The 20,697-nt window shown below is 35.5% G+C and overlaps 1 protein-coding gene across 1 annotated transcript; it reads right to left on the bottom strand.

Moving 5' to 3' along the window:
- Nucleotides 1–10,073: 10,073 nt before the first annotated feature.
- On the bottom strand, nucleotides 10,074–15,115 carry LOC145058050 (GDSL esterase/lipase At5g03610-like). Its single transcript, XM_079005971.1, has 5 exons — nucleotides 14,978–15,115; nucleotides 14,653–14,880; nucleotides 11,218–11,489; nucleotides 10,582–10,888; nucleotides 10,074–10,442 (listed from the first exon to the last, which is right to left on the bottom strand). Exons 1-5 carry the CDS (start codon nucleotides 15,036–15,038, stop codon nucleotides 10,228–10,230), a joined length of 1,083 nt encoding a protein of 360 aa, XP_078862097.1. The 5' UTR covers nucleotides 15,039–15,115; the 3' UTR covers nucleotides 10,074–10,227.
- Nucleotides 15,116–20,697: the final 5,582 nt, after the last annotated feature.

The following is a 20,697-nucleotide window of genomic DNA, read 5'->3' as shown; positions in this document are numbered from 1 at the left end:
TACTCAATTCTAGCATGTAGTTTTTCATACACCGAGGCACATAAAGCAGGCACATAAGGAATCACTCCAAGATCCTTAGTCCTATTCTAACATGTTGTTCTACTGAAACTAATAAACATAACATAAGCTTGTATCGGTACTTTGGGGAATACTTACTTGAGCTCGGCCGGTCGCGCACATCACACACTTTGTTCCTTCTTAAAACCCTTTACTTATCTTTTAGAAAACATTTTCTTCTTTAAAATCTTTTAATCCCTTGATTTGAGTTCAGACACCCCCAAAGGTGTGTCTGAATCCCTCAAACCAAGGCTCTGATACCAACTTGTAACATCCCAAAAATACGAGTAAAAAATTTCATTTTTAAAACATATACTTAGTAAAGCATTAGGAATAAAACGTTCATCGATCATAACATTTCATGAAAGATATCACATGTCTGAAAAACATTTTCATAAACATAATAATGTCAGAGTACAAATCCCCAGGAAGATCTCATAGTGCGGAATACGAGGCATGTGTGTGATGGGCCGCTACCGCGCCAGCTCCTTCCCCTTCGAAGAAGAGGTACCTGAAACAAAAACTGAAAACTGTAAGCACGAAACTTAGTGAGTTTCCCCCCATAATACCTTATACCATACAAACATACAATGAACAGCTAGGAGATACGGGCCTCGCCCACACTCCGCTAGCTGGGAGATATGGGCCTTGCCCACACTCCCCTATCTGGGAGATACGGGCCTCGCCCACACTCAGCTGCTAAACCAATACATACAAGTATCACACAGACAATGAGTATAGACAATTCTATCATACTGGCATATATCATAATCAACTCAACCAAGAGATATGGGCTCGGCCCACACTCTGATACTGACTTATCGTCTATACGGGCCGGCCATGGTGCCTTAGACCCGTTACTACTAGAAAGAAACTCACCTCGAAGAGTAGCTACCGAAGGTCTGACTGCTAGACGCCTGGCTGCTGCACCGGTAATCCTCCGGCTACAAACCCGTAAACATAGATTAGCCACTCATAAATACCCTTAGGTCAATTGACTGACCCATCCCTGGTCCAAGGTCAACTCTTGGTCAAAGTCAACTTCCAGTTAACTGAACTCGTCGAGTCGTGGCACAGAGTCGCCGAGTCCTTTTCCTACTAACCCGGTCATACTCGCTAAGTCCCTCTTTCCACTCACTGATTCACCCTTGACTCACTACTCGGGACTATGGAACCGACTCGTGATCCGACTCGCCGAGTCCGAGAGCAACTCGTCGAGTTCCACGAGCAGGTCTCCTACTCGCTTCCAATCCTCACCAGAACATCCCGCAAGAGGATTTGGGGTTTTGGGACTACGTTACACTATTAATCCCGCGTGTAGATACGAAGGGTTCGACCTTCAACACTTAAACCCCTCTTACTCAGTGAAAGTTCATATGACTCGCCGAGTTTGAAGAACAACTCGACGAGTTCCAGGCAATCTTCATAGGACTCGCCGAGTTGTTCTTCCAACTCGCCGAGTCTAAGGCCATCTTCATAGAACTCGCCGAGTTCCACTTTGGGACTCGCCGAGTCCCTACGACCCACTTCCCATACAGACCAAAACTGAGACATGCAACGCTTCTAACCCATAGATCTATGCTCCTAGGGCATGCTTATCACGTAAAGTTGCAAACTTTACGTGCATGCATGGCCCTATGAGCTCAAGAGGGCAAATCCAAGCTCTTTAAGGGTTCATACACTCAATAGGGACCTCAATAACCCCAATCACAGAGACTTTATACTTCTAGGATGTCCATAAGATCCCAATATGAAGTCCTTTCAGAACTTAAAGCATAAATACATGGAATTTGAGGTTTTAGGGCTTGAAACCACTAATTTGGGACAAAAAGGGGATCTAATGAACTAATGATCAAGGTAAGAACTTTTCTACCTGAATGGAAGCTTCTCACAGTGTGGATTCCGGATCTACCTCCCCTCCTTGCACACTTCAACCTCCTCTTCCTTCCTCTAAGCTCCAATCCTTCACCACAAGGCCAAAATCACTCTCAAGAACAATATGGGGCTAGGGTTTCTCTCTACAGCTCTCTGGAAGTGTTAGGGACTAAGGAGGCCAAGTTAGAGCGTTTAAATAGGGTGAAAACGCTCGGATTAGGGTTTTTGTCCAAACAAGGTCTACTCGCCGAGTACAAAGTTCAAACCCCGCGCCTTATCCCGCTCCTACTCAGCGAGATGGTCCTTCAACTCGCCGAGTCCAAGGCAAAAATGCATAAAATTAAAATATTAATCACAAGAAGTACGTACCAGGAACCAGGTGCTACAACATTGACAAAAACACAATTACAACCACAATTACCAAATCAACATGCAGTTATTGATGCCAAAGTGCATTGTTATTTTTAAACTAGGGACAAAAAACCAAAGTACATTGTTATTTCTTGCACTTGGGACAAAAAAAACCAATTACCAAAGCTTTTAGCAAATAATCACCACAAACCAACATGTATTTATTGAAATTAAATAATCTTGTTTCACATGTGATGGTTATGATAACTGTGGCGGTGGTTGCGATGGTTATACAAACACCTCTTGATCTATTCACCGACATCCTAAAAGGAACCACTGGCTACAACAAACTTCTTGTCTAACAACTTCCTACCACAAAGTCAACTCATGCATTCCTGAGCACATACATCTGGTGACAACTTACTTTGCACCTCCGACTTAACCAAATCCCGAGCCAAAGTCTCGCATACCCAAACCATAGATCCCTATGACCCATCCTTCTGAAACCGTGTACTCTAACAGATCGATGATCTTCCAAGCAGAATACCCAATTTTCCCCCATTTAGGGTTCGAACTACCACCGACTGACATTGCAATAAACCAATACTCAAACTGACTCAACCAGATACATACCCTCCATGAATCTCAGAATGTATAACACAACACAAGATGATCTTCTAGATAAAGGCCAACCAACTCAAAGATATTACGAATCTCATATTGAGACCTCGGAAACCTCCCAATCATAACCGTCTTTAACATCAAGAACCCCTTGCAGATGCTCAAGCAATAATTATGACGGTCTATTCATAGCTTCGATTTTTTATCTAGAAACAAATGGACTACCACACACCTCACCTATAAATCCCCAGTAAACAATTCATCGCGAGCATTACTCATAAGTATAAGAAGCATCGTTCTCTTAGTCGGGATACATCAGACACAACAAAAGTGGTCGTTTCCGATGATCACCTGAAACAATCAACTAGCACCTGGCCTAACTAAATTTAAAGAAAGCAGACCCTTGATCTCATATCAAGTCAACCATACCACTAGAATCCTTTTGTTCATTCCCGTACTACCATACTTGCCGCCAAAAACTGCAACTATCTAGCCTCATGTTGGGTCTACATCCTAACTCTGAAAATCCCATGTCTTCTCTCTCTTTCCTCCGAACATGAAAAGCTGGAAGAACATAATCCTTGTCGTGGATAGTGACATCCCAATCCATCTTCCAATCACTCAGCCTCCAGTTGCAATCCTTGAACCAATCATCACAACCTCTTCCTTCTTCAGTCCCGCGAATCAACTGGCACTACACCGAGCAAGGCCCTTGACACCTTAAAATCAAATAACTCATCTAGGTCTGCATCATTCAAAACCAAAATAATATGGCCACTAAGGCCCAAGCAATCACCATGCCCTTCCTTATCCTGAACAACCATAATCAATAAATCGAATAAGACGGAAACACATTGCAATGAATCATGGTGTCGAAGCATACAATATACCATCAATCAGCTCCTTAGAATCCCCAAAAGTTTTCCTCGATTCGAGTATGGATCCTATGCTTTCAGTAGTATGGGCCCAATACTACTTTCCACACATATCCATACTTCCTCAAGAATCGTTTTAGATCCTCTAAATAACTACTCATGTCAACTACCATCTGATCCAATCACATATACTCGCTCTCAACGAATATGCACCGCTAAACAACACACTAATTCCTCTAAGGCACTTCCTAGACTCTCCTAGGATTCCCACCTCACCACTCTCCGCCAACAACTGTAGAAGAGACTGGATCTAATACCTTCTAACTACCTCATGAATACAATTACATGCCACGGGAACTAGATAATTCTTCGACCACAAGGTCTCACACTACAACGGTTGGACTCAAACAAGATCTGCACAATAGAGTTAAACCTAACCTTCTAAAATTATTTAATCCCCACAACATGTAACCTAACATATTCGCTTAATAGTTAACCGATATTATTGGAGGTCCCTAAAGCACAAAACAAGCATCATTCGAGCATTGAGCAATCTAAACTAGTGCCTCACTTAAATCAGGCCATTCTATCAAACAATATGAAATCCATACAAGCATGCAGTTCCAAAAGCTCCATCAATAGGCATATAAAGGAATCTCTCCTAACATTCTATCATACAAACCCTAAGCAGATCCTTAACCCTAATCTAGCATGCAACTCTCACATACTCATACCAAAACTATAAGCATACCACATGTATGTGTATTTTGGGAAAACTTACTTGAGCTCGGCAGATTACATACATTGCACCCGTTTTTCTTATAAAATCATTTTCTTTTAAAACATTTTAGAAATCTTTAGTTTGATTTCAGACAAACCCGAGAGTATGCCCGAATAACTCAAACCAAGGCTTTGATACCAACTTGTAACGCCCCAAAAATACCTAGTTAAAGTTTCATTTTAACTAAGTAAAAACCATTCATTCGTTATTCCAAAAGACGTTCATAATAAAAGTATTCTGAAAACATCAGAGTAAAATCATAAATAGTCAATGCGAAATAAATCTTCAGGGGATGTAGTAAGATCAAGTCGGGCCCTTCCTTTTGAAACCGGTAGTACTTGCAAAGATTTTATACACAAATCGTAAGAACAAAGCTTAGTGAGTTCCCTAAAATATCACATACCATACATATGTGTCAGCTCAAGGCTGTATCGGGTGTATTTCACCCTCGGGTCTATTTCACCCCCGAGTCTATTTCAACTCAAGTGTCAGCTCAAGGCTGTTCCGTGTCTATTTCACTCTCGAGTCTATTTCAACTCAAATTTTATCTCAAGGCTGTATCGGGTCTATTTCACCCTCGGGTCTATTTCACACCAACTCTATTTCAACTCAATCGGTATTTCTCAACCATACAGGTCTATTTCACTCCCACATACATATAGAAAACATGCATACATGCGTACAACAAGAGTCACAAAGACATCAAGCGCATACAACCCTAGTGTCCTACAATATACTGAGCAAACTCACATGAACTATTTAATAGAAGCCCAATAGCTATCTCAACAACATAACATCCAACCCATGCTTCCTAAAGCCAAACCAAAATAAATCCTTAGCCAAATGCTCAATTCTACTCAAGTTTGACCAAAATTCAAACTAGACAAAAAGTCAATGGTCTAAGTCAAAGTCAAAATTTCCAATCAGCAGCCCTCCACGTTGGGGCCTTCCTTGGCCACGTCGTGGGCACAAAATTCCAAAACAGTCGCTAGTCCCCTAGTCGCCATGTCGTGGCAGCCTAAGGCCATACCCTGGGGACTGGTCGGAACAACTCAAACGAGCTTAATCCGTTTTATTTTAATTTCAAGAGCTCCAAAGCTCAACTCTGATCTTTTCCAAGGTCTTAATGGGTAAATTTTTCTAAATGTATCCATTAGGAAGGTCCAAACCACCAAGATCTAGACTTTAAGTCTCAAAGGACCCAAAATGTATCTTTCTCAACTAAATCCATTAGGTCCAAGTCTCTAACTGTAACATCTTAAAAATCACAAAACATTAAAAATTTTCAAAAACAACCCATAATCATAAAATGTCTACAAAAATCATTGTTTCCAAAGTCTTTATCAATATCAGAGTATCCCAAAATCATAAGGCCACAAAACAAGAGGATGTGTACGGTCACGCCTTCGCCTTTCCGCGATCATCAGAAGTACCTGAAACAATAAACTAAAACCTTAAGCCAAGGCTTAGTGAGTTCCTCCAAAGTACCACCATATAAACATAAAAAAACAACAACATGCATACATAGCTTTCAACATCACTGGACCTCCTCACAGGGCCTACAACCTATATGGACCGCCCTGGGAATCTTGGCCTTCAGCACAAAGTAGGACCGCCTCAACCCAATCGACCATATCATATCAACATATACCATAACAGTCAATAGCTAGCATATACAAGTAGTCATACATATCTAAAAGATCACTACCTCATAACAACATACGGTAAACCAGGATATCAATCCAATGGGCTGGCCTTGGTGCCTTTGACCCATAAGTACAATGATGAAAACTCACCTCACAATCTGACGAAAAGTTCAACGATAAACTTCTTCAAATACCGGCTCTACAGGTCACCTATTCAACAGATAGAGACCGAGGCTCAACTATAGCTCAAAATACCCTTAATTCAAACTTGGTCAAATTCAAAGTTAAAGGGTCAAGAAGTCAACTATGACCGAGTATGCCTAGCGTACTCGGCACGTACGCCCCGCGTACTCGTGATCTAGATCGGTCTTCTAATAACGTACACTTAACGTACGTCCAGGTACGCCTAGCGTACATGAGGGATTAAAATTCCAACTTTTAAGGACTTAATCATGTAATTCATTCCGTCCAAGTCTCGGATCTAGTCTTAAAACATATCCCAAAAGTTTCCAACTTTATGGTTTTACATGCCTAGAACAAACCCAACATCAAAACCCTAACTCTTCTTAGCCCCTAAAGCTCTTAATGACTTGCATGGAAGAATCTCAGGAGCCAAGATTATATTTTTATGCCTCAAAACATGGAAAAACGTCCAAAAGGACAAGCTAAATGTTTTATAGCATGCCATGAACAAAAATGCCATATTTGGGGACAAAAGCTCATATTATCAGCCTGCAAGTTAGATCTAGCATCTTAATCATCAAGGTGGGAGCTTTTTACCTTCGAAAGATGGAGAATGATGCAAGACTTCCAGATCCAAGCTTGCTTCCAGCTTCTAAGATTCAACACCACCTTCTTCATCCTTTGGAACACAGAAAAACACACTTAAGGTTGAATATATATAGGGTCCAAAACCTTTGGATTAGGGTTTGTGTCCAAACAATTTACACCCAGCGTATGCCAAACGTCGTTGTTTCCCATTAGAGAGACTTACTCCCAGCGTATCAGGCTTGTACAGCCAACGTAAGTTCCTTTTGCTCAATTTTACAAAAATACCACTATGGGCCATTTTGCAACCTTTCCCGTGCACAAGGGCTAAAATGCAAATAATCTTCATACTTAAGGTCAAAATTAGAAGTACCTCATCATTGGGATGTTACACCAACCTTAAAATTTTAATCAACATGATATTTAGATGGATAAAGTTTCCAAATTTATCCGTAATAATGTCTCAAGCTTTCAAGATCAGAACGTTAATACACCAAAATGGCCTAAATGACCAAAATAACTTGCATGGCTGAAAGGGATGGAAAATGACCAAAACTTTCCTAGTCCATGAGGTCCAAGAAAATATTCTAAACTAATCAAAAGGTGTTGGATTCCAGATCTGCAACATACAATGTTCTTGGGACCTTGGAGAGCAGTAAAGTTGCAAACTTTATTCCCACCTCTCACTCAAAATTCATTAAAATGAAACGAAACACCAAATACTCCTAGATCCAAAGATGAAATGCAATAAAGCTTGGAAATTTATAACTTACAAAGGTCTAGAAGATATATGAAAGTTGAGATCTTCAATTTCCAAGCTTCAAAGATCAATCTTGCATGAAAAAATTGCTCCTAAACCACCAAAAACTCAAAAATGGATGCGAGAGGAGATGGGAGGCTCAAATCTTGAAAATTGAGGCTAGGGTTCTCCTAAGAGGTTCTAGATATGACGTAGGATAAGAATATACCGTAAAACATGAATCCTTACCTTTAAATACCTTGAAAACCCTAAAAATTTTGTGGGCTTTGAGCTGCACAGTTCTCATGTCGTGAGAATATATTCTCACCTCGTGAGGACTCTCACGTTGTGAAACTTACCTCTCTCCTCGTGAGAACGGATTTTCACCCAATTTCACACCAACTTCAAACAGTCATAACTTCTTCGTTTCAACTCCATTTTTAGCATTCTTTATATGCATGGAAATGTATTGACGAGCCCCAAAACCCCATCTAATTACTTTTGACTTACAACACATTGAACTAAAATCATTAATTCAAAAAGAAGTCTGAAACATCATTTTTACCATTTTACCCTTTGACTCCAAGACACAAACCAAGGTTTTAATCATTTATCAAACATTATCATCATCCAATAAGGTATAAACCACATTCCATTGAAGCCTAAGGCCTTTACTCGATTCATTTATTATCCATAATACCGGAATAAGAAACTTCTCGAAAGAGGATGTTATAGTTGGAGCCATCCAGAATGTTCTGAATGCTCTAGTTATTGAGAAGAATATCGGCATCAAGTCTTATTCTTGTTGACAATACTCTTTCTCTCCTCCAATCACCATTATGGATGCAAGACGCCTCAATCAATATATTGAGTCTTACTTTCATCTACTGACTCATAATCTGATAAAACCTCGACTGCCCTCATGTTGATTTTGTCAACTCATTAGTTTCATGGATTACATTCAGTTAACTCGTTGGTTACAAAGACTAGTTCCTATTCTTATCTTGTTTTTGGTGAACATGAAGCTTTGAATCAATCTGCAATACGCAATATGGTGATGGACGGCAATGCACAACGCGCAATACGGTGATTATAGATATCAATTTTGCTTCAATGTTAGCCACATATATTATTTACTTACGGCATATGGGTGAACCGTAAATCAAGTACCTAGTGATAGTAAAATACATTAACTATAAGAGTATAGTAACCTCAATGGTTGTAATACTATATTTGTTATAGTGGTGGTTTATTTAACTGTAATCTAAACGGGGGAAAATTCATTGATATACAATAGTAACTAAATTGGTTATACGTCTACTATGGAGAGGTATATGTAGGAATAACAACTTAAATAGCTATGGGCCTCTTTATTGGGGAGATTGTGCATTAACACTCGATTCAAGTGTATACCGGTTTAACTGAAATGCACTTTAGATATTGTATTAAATTATCGTTGTGTTAATATAATTAATTGTGTAACTATTTTATATCTTGTTGCTAATATTACTCACTAAGCTCGTTGTAGCTTACCCTTTGTTGATGTGTGCGGTCTAGATAGACTTGGTAGAGAAGTACTAGGTTGGTAGTTCCTGGCTCGAATATCTTATCACTTGTTCGTGTTACTTGATGTTTAATGACTGTACACCATCATTTTATTATAAAAGTTAAAATTTGTATGGTATTGTTTTAAAAAGTTGAATGTTATAGTTTGTATATTCGATTAGTTCGTAGAAGCTATGAACAAGTTCGTAAAGGACATGTGAGTTCGTAGAAGGCTCTACGCGGACTAGATTGTTGTTTTTGGAAACTTGGGTTTTTTGGTCCATTGTTAGCACAAGTCTCCAGTTTTTGTATTTTTTGGAATTTCACAATTAAATAAGATTCAGTGTAGTAAGAGTTAGAGTTGCTATATAGACTTTCATTTGCTACTATTATAAAAAAAACTTAACTGAAATCAAATTTCAATTAATTAATTAAGTATAATAAGTGAAAGAACATTTCCAAACGTAGTAATAAAATAAGATAATTTCAAGAATGAATATGGTAATCAAATAAGATAATTTCAAGCGTGCCATGGTTTCTAATGAATATGGTTCAAGACAAGAGGGTTATCTTGAACCATGTTTATTTTGATGATCTCCAAGAGTTATGTAGATAGATATTTAGATATATAAATATAGATAGATATAATAAAGATATAGATTCAGACCATTTTCTGTTACAAAAGCCAATACCTAGATTTAAACAATGTGATTCAATTATATAATGTGTACCTTTGTTGGTTACAAAAGGAGAATGTTTATATATGTAATTTAAAGGCCCGACTCTTGCTTCTTTATTTGATCTTCTAACCAACATAACATTTAACTTTCGAATTTTATAGACTAAAAAAACACATTATCATTTAACAAAACAATCGCCAAAGATCCCTCAAGATTGGGACCCATCAAACGGCTTCCCTAACTTATAACCAAGAATAAAAGATACACAAAACATGCAAAACAACAACTCCTAATAGTAAATTTGGTTCAAAGACGACCTAAGTGTCAAATAAACCGCACGCCATCCGGCCTGTGTTGGATGCACCGTATCCCAGAAGAACGTTCCCTCAGGTTTACTACAAACAGTATAAAGTTGTTTTCCATTTTCATCTAAACTTCCACAGTTGGAATCGCTTGTGGTGGCTACACAACATGGCTTCAATGGAGTATCAAACCTCAAGCTCCCTAAATTCAACAATTTCACATATATTTAACATTCGCGACCAAATTAGCATAATGCTTAATAGCGACAAATTAGCGACGGAAATCAAATTTGTCACTATATTCAACTTCATGAAAACAAATCAATTGATGAAATAAATACCTGTGAATTCTCCTTTGTTTTTTAGAACTGTGTTGAAGGAGCTAAAAAGATCAAGGATGAGAAAAGCCGAACTATTGGTGTTGTTGTTGAGTGTTGCTACGACTTGTTGCAACAGTTGGTTGTGGAAATTGACTGCTAAATTTTGTGTGTCGTTGCATTGATTGTATGATGATGAGACTGTGATTTGTGGGAGGCAGCCTAGAGGTTGTAAGCCACCAACCACCACTCGTCGTATACCAATGTCGTGAATTCGTTTCAAGTTTATTGATATTTGATTGACAACACGTGTGATAAATGTAGGCAAACCCTATATAAATAACAGTTCAAATTTCAAAAAGTATGACTTGATAAAAACATTTAAAAAAAAAAACATTTTTTTCAACTCTAAAAAGTACACAACATTTAGAAAAATAGGTATTAGAAAAATAGGTGTCACATTTGTAGTAAACAAACGAATGAGTACAAAGTGAAATCAGATTTCAGAAATCAGAACATTAATTAAAGCTCTAAAAAATGAGCCACATTAACTACTCTTTCTAACACGTCAAATGTCAAAACCGAAAAGATGTAGCATATACGCATGAAGTGATTGTACGTTACGCATCAAAGGATGTACGTTAGGAGAGGTTTAATTACCTGTTCAGAACTACCCGAAGAGGTGTAAGCAGCGTAGTCGTTGCCGGAAACGGTGACAAGAGCCAACGCAGATTTCAAATCCCATTTTGCGTAAACTGAATCTTCAATTAGTCCTTCAAGGAATCCAATCTGTGTGCTCATGTTTGGCTGAAAATTACCGGTGTCAAACACTCCGGTTCCACCGTAGGCGAAGTTTACTCCACTCCGGAGTTTGTTTGGCGCGTATTTTCTCCATTGGTATGGTAATGGAGATTTGATTCCCATGAATCTAGCTGCAAATTCATAGCATTTTTTTAGACCCCTTGATCTTGTAGAATAATTAAGAATTTATATTGTGTTTGGGATGTAGTAATTGAAAAGGAAAACAAAATCGATCATAAAAACTACATGGAAATATATTTTTGTTTAAATATAAGAATAAAATGAGCATTAATTTGATATGTTTTTTTATTGAGTTTGATAACAGGCTGACTCAATGAAATTTTCAGACTGTTTGATACCAAAATTAGATGTCTCATTTTGTCATAGACATCACTAATGTTAATTCAATCAGTTCGGCTAATTTATATTTGATTCGGTCTTAGACTATCATACAACCCCTTAAACAATGTGATCCAATTCATTCTATGGAGGATATGTGTTTTTTTTTTCAATTCCTAATAAAATGAAATGGTATAGTAAAATTAGAAATTAATTTTAATTTTAGTAACAATAATATTTTTTAAACTTCATTAATTACTTTTTGTTATTTTCTAACATGACTAACAATATTTTTTGATTTAATTGTATTTTAAAATTTTATTATATATAATTTTATGTTTTGTAAACAATATTTTGAAAGTGAAAAAAAATTGTGGGGTGAATATGTTTATATACAAATTATTTTATAGACACTTATATATCTAATTAAAGCTTTTATATTTTATAACATAAGTTTACAATTTATGTTTTAGTGACATCTATTCAATTATCTTGTTTATTATATCACAATCTTAGTTCCATTCTTCTTATTATAAAACTTTTAGAAACTATAATTTCAAAAATTTTGTCATTACACATCCATGAAGTCAAAAGTTATCGTTTAATAATAGACTGAAAAGGTCAAAAGTACAATGTTTGTTTAGTAGAAGTAGATGTAGATTGTACCTATACGAATTTTGAAGGGTAATTTTGGAATATATAGATAATAATTTCTTAGCGTGCAAGATGAAAATGCAAATTTGATTGTAAAGAGGGACAATTTAAGGCTGGCACAGGGCATCATAACACTAAAATTATTTGATATATACTCACAAAAGCAAGCTTTTGTGCTTTCTCTTTTTTCTTTTTTATGGGCAATGGCACTACACAAAAGTAAAGTTACAATAATCGTTACTTGCATTGAGTGCTTGTACCATATGCATTGTGTAGTCGTAGCTTTCTTTTGAATAAAAAGTACCATTGTTTTAAAAGAAATAAGTAGTATTTAACATTTTAGTCCCTCTATTTTTATTACAATGTCTAATTTGAACCCTCAATTATTGTATGTTCACATATTTAGTATCTTTTGTTGTTGGATATTTGGGGGGCAAAAAGAAACCAAACATTTTTTTTACTACTTTAGGTATGTATTTCGTACTTAGACATATCAAATATCATAATCTCTCTAATTAGAGAACTTTTATTCCTTTTATATAATAAATAATGTGAAAATGACATAATCGACACAATTATTAGATAATATATTGATGTGAAAGTTGGGGAAAGAAAAATAAAGCATACGTGTCAAAGACTAACGTATTTTTTGTAACAACGTTGAAAGTTGAAGGGGGTAAAGTGTAAATTATCAAAAGTGTATGACATGATGTGGAATGATGATGAACAAAGAGTAAAGCCAAAGACCAAAACATAGAAAGAGAAAGCTAAAGAGTAAAGACCAAAATAATGTTAATGTTTTTTTTTTTTTTGCCATGTGTTAAATTGACCTATATGCCATTACTTGAAAATTAAAGTTGGATAACACCATCCATGTAACAACATAACACACATCACAAAAAGGTGAAGGAGACAAAGGTCATTATAGATAATATATAGTAATTAAATATGTAAACAAAAAAAAGCAAATAAAAAGCAAAGGCATCACACCACCACTTTCTAATTATCATTACTCAACAGTGGCATCATACCAACTAACTTTTTAAAAAGCACAAATTCATGTTTCAACATCTATAATATTCTTTTTTTCAAGTTATTTTATTTATAATAAGTACATGTCATCAATTTATTTAATATACACGTTTACCACTTAAATCTAGGCAATGAAACGAATGATTTTTCAAAAGACTAGCACAGCTGTTCACTTGTCGATCATATTTGAACCACTTTTTTATATTAATTGTCACTTTCTATTGAAATTCGAAAATTGATATATTTGACCTTATATTGATCAATGACAACGAAGTTCTAGAAATTGCTAGAAAACAAAACAATATTATTTTGTTAGATAAAAGATATGTGACTTACGATTGAAGCATATGCATATTGACAAAGAGATGAAGCATATGTTTACGAATTACGTTTGTCTGTATGATCTTAATATAATTACAAAAATGGTCCTTATAGTTGACAGAAAATACCACTGTAAGTTCTTTTGAAGATTTTTTTTAACATGATTGGTCATTTTCAGGTTTAAAATATACACCAGTATGTATGTTTTAAACCTGAAAATGACCAATCATATTAAATTTTTCTCAAAAGAATTTGCAGGGCTATTTTTTACCTACCACAATGATCATTTGTATAATTTTATCTTGTAATGTAACACTATTTCATAAATTTGAATACAATTTATAAAGATATTATATAAATATTTACAAAAGAAAATTTAAATATTCTACTATCTTTTTTTTCTATTTATCTTTCTATCTATTATAAAATGCTAATAAATATTATATGTTTATAAAATTAATAATATTTTAAAACATTTGTTGTTGAGTATAAATGAAAGTAACAAAGAAAAAAAATATAAGGATATTTAATTTCACTTTACATAAACAAGTTCTCACAAAGGAAAACGGATTGTTTGACAAATACGTAATACTTAAATGCAGTTTACTTCACATACCAAAATGTCAAAGTATTAAACTTTTTTAAAGGTTCAATGAAGATTAATGTAATCAAGCCTCCTTTATGACATTAACTTCTTAATGAAATAATCTTATAAACCTTTATCAATTTAAGTAATAAATTGAACATGATTGCACACAAACAACTTTTAGTTATCTTGATCAGTAAAAACTAGAAAAAATAAACAAGTTTTAACGATAATATGATAACATTTTGGCCCCATAATAATAAAATTTCCAACTAAAAGCAGCTGGTAATTTTTATGTTTCCAAGAGGAAGCATGGGAATTGAATCTTTATGCATATAAAAGTAATGGTGTTTGGATCATACCGAGGTAATCGGTGAGTACACGGCCGTCGGAGTATCTTCCGGCGGGTTTTCCAGGGAAAGTTAGACCGTAAGGGGTTTTCCATGAGCTCGCCAGCGATTTCGGGTTGTTTCCGGTGTCAGCATACGAATCTCCGAACACAAAAAGCTTCGTTGGCCGAAATCCGCTGCTCTTTTGACAATTCACTGTCTTCATTCCTTGATTTTCTCCATTCCCCCATACTGATTCTCCTACAGAAAGACACAGTAGGCAATTCAATACACAAAAGGAAAGAGCTGAAATAACTAGTTTTGTCGATGTCGATTGAAAATTCTGACGTAAAATTACCAGAGATTGTTAATAGGAAAAGTAGGAAGAAGACGTAAGAGAGGATACGCTGAAGCTCCATTGATGAGAGAGAGAGAGAGGCAAATCAAAACAGAATCTGAACAAGTATATCTTATATGCAGGGACGGAGGGGGCGGGCTTTCGGTTAGTTTCTAAAAATGTCCTTAGAATTTTAAAGTGTTTCATTTACTACCCTTAAATTTGTGGTCGGATATCTTTTGTGATCCTAGTAGTTAGGACTATTTTTCAACTTTACTGTTATGTCCAACATTACTTCCTTTTCTTTAGGACAAACATTTACTCTTGCTTTTGAAATTTACAAATTATACGAAGAATAGCAAATAAAAACATAATAGCTTTAATATAGAATTGAAATTAAAATATTCTGGAAAACATATTGTTATAATATATATATATATATATATATATATATATATATATATTTCAACCAAGAAAATAAGAAAAGTTGACAATGAAAAAATCATTCGTAGCCAATTATTTATTTTTGCTACAAAACGTTTTAATGTATCAGGCCGACAGAGGATAAGTAATATTCATATATGAATATAAATATAACTATATTAATATATGAACCGACCACCTCCCCTCCGCCACCAACCACCACAATCGCCACACCAACCACCACCGTCACCTCTGTCACCATCCATCGTCGTCATAATCATATATAAATAATTAGTTCATCTATATATATATATATATATATATATATATATATATATATATATATATATATATATATATATTAAATGTTCCGTCGGCCAGGTACGTTGGAGCGTTTAAGTGTTAGATTCAAAATGAGTGGTCCAAATTCATTCTCTAATTCTTAACCTTTTTTTTTCAATTGAACCCTTTCTCTCCTTCTCTCTCTCTCTCTCTCTCTCTCTCTCTCTCTATATATATATATATATATATATATATATATATATATATATATATATATATATATATATATATATATATATATATATATACACTAGACGAATTTCCGCGCGTTGCGCAGTGACGATTAAAAATATATTGTTAAAATGTTAAAAAAAAAATATACGTTTAAAATGGTTATGTTATTGACATTAACTTTGAGATAATATTTTTACACTAATATATATATATATATATATATATATATATATATATATATATATATATATATATATATATATATATAATCTCAATTATTTTAAAAAAAAATTCATATTCATTGACATCAACCCACGTTCCTCATTAATAGAATTAAATATAATTATCATTTAGTATTATTTTTAACCATTATTATTATTTATCAATTATATTTTTACTTATGTGATCATTTTCTAATTTCAATAATAATGTTCATTTAAAATACAATTTATTTATAGCTAAATGTAATTTATAATTTGATGTTATTATCATTTAAAATTGTTGTTCATTAATTTTAAACCACTTATTATTAATAATAAGTTAAAGAAGACTTCTAAGAAACAAATAATATTATTATTAAAATGTGAAACATACACTAAATAATAAAGTGATAAAGTAGACAATTTGCATTTCAAAAGAGACTTGAATGGATAAAATGACATATCCATTTAATTTGATTTTATTATTTATAATTATTGCTTATTAATTTTAAAACCATTTGTTATTATTAATAAGTGAAAGAAACTTTTAAAAAACACTTATTATTATAATTAAAAAGTTAAACGTATACTAAAATATAAAATGATAAGATAGACAATTTGCATTTTAAAAAAGACTTACATGGATAATATGGATAATATAACATATCTATGATTTTTAATTAATTATTGTTTTGAAACAACATAAACATACAAGCATCTATACAATAGTTAATTAAATATTATATATATATATATATATATATATATATATATATATATATATATATATATATATCCCTTTCCATAACATATGATTGATAACATGAATCTAATCTAAATTACATTAAAATTTTAACCACAACATACAATGATATTCTTAAAAGAATACTTAAATCAAGAAAAAAAAAAGAATTAGTATATAACAAACTTACAAATTAAAAACTTCAACATAATAACATGGCTCGAAAAATTATTCAAAGCCCTCAAACCAACACAAAAAACTTTAAACTTGTTTTCTTTGTGAACTTTGTATGTGATTTGTATTTGTGTGTCTACTCAAAAATATTGGCATTTTTATAGTAGAGTATCCATTAATTGTTTATTAAATATATTATATAAGTTATAAAACATTTGAATTGTTAATCATTATTAAGAGACTTTTGAGTGGTAATCATTAAGATAGGAGGTTTCAAATACATGAGGTGTTTGTAAATTTTTATGGGGGTTTCAAATGCATGAGGTTCAAGGAAAAATGTTAGTTTTATAAGTATGTATGCTATATATATATATATATATATATATATATATATATATATATATATATATATATATATATATATATAAGCTTAGGTATTCTATTCCAACTAATTATTGTGTGGATATAAGAATGATTGTGGGCCAAGAAAATTTTAATAATTTAAGAAAATGTTTATAGTATGGCCTAGACTGCTCTAGCGCGCTCCTGTCCCTGTCTGACATTCCCTTGCCAGCCTCGTTTGGCGCTCTCCAACCAGCCTTGCTGGGGACTCCTTTGCCAGCCCGGCCTAGCGCTCCCGCCACCAGCCTCCCCTGGCGCTCCTGTAACGCCCATAGATCCGGGCTAGTCAAATTAGAGGCAATAGGGGTCGAAAACGACTTTTCGACAAAAGATTATTTAGAATAAATAATCTTAACCAAGTTGTAGAGTATGTCACAAGGTTTCCGTACATATAAAAAACGCCGAAATCCGAGTTATAACGAAGAAGTTATGGCCCGTCGAAATTTTACGGCAAAACCGACACGGCACCGGGAAGCGTAAATAGTGAATTTACGATAGAGCGAGATTTAGCTTTAGCAATCTAAAAAAAAGTTGTAGAATATGTTAAACTAAGAGCGTCGATAAAAAGAACGCCCAAATCTGACTTCGTATGAGGAAGTTATGATTTTTCTAAGATTCGGCTTAACAGTGCACGGCCCGAAACTCGAATTTTAGTTCGAGCGGTTTTTGGCTTACGTGACCTAAACGAGAATCGAAGATCTCGCTGAGAGTAGCGTAACGAGAAAAAGATGGGCAAAAACGGATGTCGGATGAAGAAGTTATGAGGATTTAACGGACCAATCGTGTCCCGGCCCGTTAATAATATAAAATTTAAAATCGAGCCAAAATTAGCCGACGAAGTCTAAACGAAAGTTGTAGAGTACGTTCCCACCTTCGCGTGGATATAAAGAACGTCGAAAACGGAGGTCGTACGTGAAAGTTACGAATTTTTAAAGTTGAAGTATGAAAATGCGAAGTCTGTTGCGAGGTTGATGACGTGGCTGCATTTAGGCCGCCCATCGCTGATGAAGGAACGCGCTTCGGATCTTGACACATCGCCCTTCGCATACGCCCCGCGTCCGAAGTCTTTACGCCCCGCGTACCCTCGCCCTGATCTACTCCGAGTGTTAGACAGTTGGACCCTCGCTGGCGCTCTTATCCGATGACTACGCCCCGCGTAGGTCCGAGGTACGCCCAGCGTACCGAAGCCTCGCAGGGCTATAAAAGGGGGCCAATGGTTCTTCATTTTTCACACCAAAATCACTTCTCTCTCTAACTTCTTTCTCTCTCTACAACCCCAAAACACCCCTAAACCCTAGTTAAGCCCCTTAGCACCCTAGGGAAAGCCCCGAGGCTCTCGGAGTCCCGAGAAAAAGGAGTTTTTCGGTTTCGAAACGCTGCTCCAATTAAGTTCCGGTTTCCGATAAAATTCGCTGTTTTATCGAAGGAATATCGTTTTGAGAGTATCGAAGCGTTGTCTGAGTGCTGAGTCACCACCTACTCAGGTGAGTGCATAGTCCATTTCATCTTACACATAGATATGAAGTATTTTAATATAAATTACGTGCTATGTATGCATATTGTTTGAATACTTGTTGTCTATGCTGGATGAATGATTTATACATGTTTTAAATGATTTAAACTGTATATTTATTTTATATCTACAAATATGTTGGGATAAAACATGGGTAGATGAAATAGTTGGTGAGTGATGAAATAAAATAATGAGAGATAGGTGATGATAGGAAGGTGATGATAGATAGGTGATTATGAATCGGTGATGTAGGATACTACAACCTTGTCTGACAATTTGGAGATGTAGTCATCTACCAGAGTATAGATGGCGACCACGGACTATTATAGACAACCCCGTGGAAACACCAGCAGGCTAGTAACCTGTAGGTGATGAATTACGAGTTCAGGCGATGTTGTAACTACGTATTCATGCGATGATAGTCTAACCCTTATTATGAATTACGAGTCCAGGCGATGTTGTGGCTACGTATTCATGCGATGATAGACTAACCCTTATCATGATTTACAAGTCCAGGTGATGTTGTGGCTGCGTAATCATGCGATGATACCCTAACTCTTGCTAGACACATATTGAGGGGGTAATCCCCGGATTAGTATTGTCTATGCAATGTAGGCGATGACCCTTAGATAAAGTTCGTAGGAACAATCATATAAGGAAATATGATGTAAGGAGATGAGAAGTAAATATGATATAGGAGATGACCCTTGAGATAATATCTTTAGGGAAGACTAAAAGAAGATAATGGGGATGGGTAATTGGGTTGATTATTTGATTGTTTAAACATAATAACTATATTATTGTGGGTTGAAAACCCTATGTACTCACCAGGTTTCCCAACCTGACCCACTCAGTTTATTTATATCACAGGTGACGATATGAAGTGACATTACACTGAGAGATTTAAAGAGATGTAGATCACTAGTGTAAATAATTGTAAGTTCTGTTTATGCTTATGTTTCTGTATTAACGATGACATCCCAAACGTTTTAAGATGAATAAAATACGTTTCTTCGAAAATGTTTTAATAACGTATTTATCGTATTTTTCTGGGAACAAATTCCGCAACATTTTTATGAAAAGAAGTACTCTGATTTTTACAAAGCATAAACAAAATCGGTGTTTTCTGGCCGTGATTTTGGGGATGTCACAGCTCCCGCCACCAGCCTCCCCTGGTGCGTGCCCGCTAGCGTCACCCAGTGCACGCCCCTTAGTCTCTCCAGCTCTCTGCTAGTTGGGCTTGCATTGGGTTGGCTCAAGGCTTGACCTAATTGTCCACTATAAATAGAATAGTGTCTCGTCCATAGAAGGGGGGATCTTCCACAAGTGGCTTAGGCCTCACTAGACTTTAGCCAATGGCTCAACCGCCACCCATATCTCTCCCCTGGCTCAGCCGCCACATTACATTCCCGCTGGGTGGCTCAACCGCTACCTGCCGCCATCAGCCACCATACATCACCAGCACCAAGATGGTTCTCTCTAGCTAAGTAGAACCATCTCAGATCTACCAGCTGATCTAACTTAATCATCAGAGCCTGCTCCCGGAGCATAGTCCCTAGGGCGTTTCTAATGGCCTTATCTGTTGTAACCTCATAGATTTATCTCCTGCATGGAAGAACATCCTCAGAGCAGTTGTCGGGGTTCTATGTCACATCATTTGGCACCATCCCAGACTCGAACGAGCAGCCATAAGCCCATAATCTCATTTTTCCCAGATCTGATGTGTTTCCATCTAAGGTTTGCTCAGATCTGTTCATTTCTACATTCTTTA

This window comes from Lactuca serriola, chromosome 6 (assembly GCF_051521515.1).
Source record: "Lactuca serriola cultivar US96UC23 chromosome 6, Lser_US96UC23_V15, whole genome shotgun sequence".
In the NCBI taxonomy this organism is placed as follows: Eukaryota; Viridiplantae; Streptophyta; class Magnoliopsida; order Asterales; family Asteraceae; genus Lactuca; species Lactuca serriola.
Note: the sequence above shows the minus strand (reverse complement) of the source record. Positions and strands in the feature narration are given on the sequence as shown.

What these genes read in the sequence shown, in the direction of transcription:
- LOC145058050 (XM_079005971.1), bottom strand. Translation starts at nt 15,038, where the DNA reads ATGGAGCTTCAGCGTATCCTCTCTTACGTCTTCTTCCTACTTTTCCTA. An exon ending in TTTCCTATTAACAATCTCTG is followed by an intron (nt 14,881 to 14,977) that starts GTAATTTTACGT and finishes GTCTTTCTGTAG; the next exon opens with GAGAATCAGTATGGGGGAAT. An exon ending in CTTCGGGTAGTTCTGAACAG is followed by an intron (nt 10,889 to 11,217) that starts GTAATTAAACCT and finishes TTATTTATATAG; the next exon opens with GGTTTGCCTACATTTATCAC.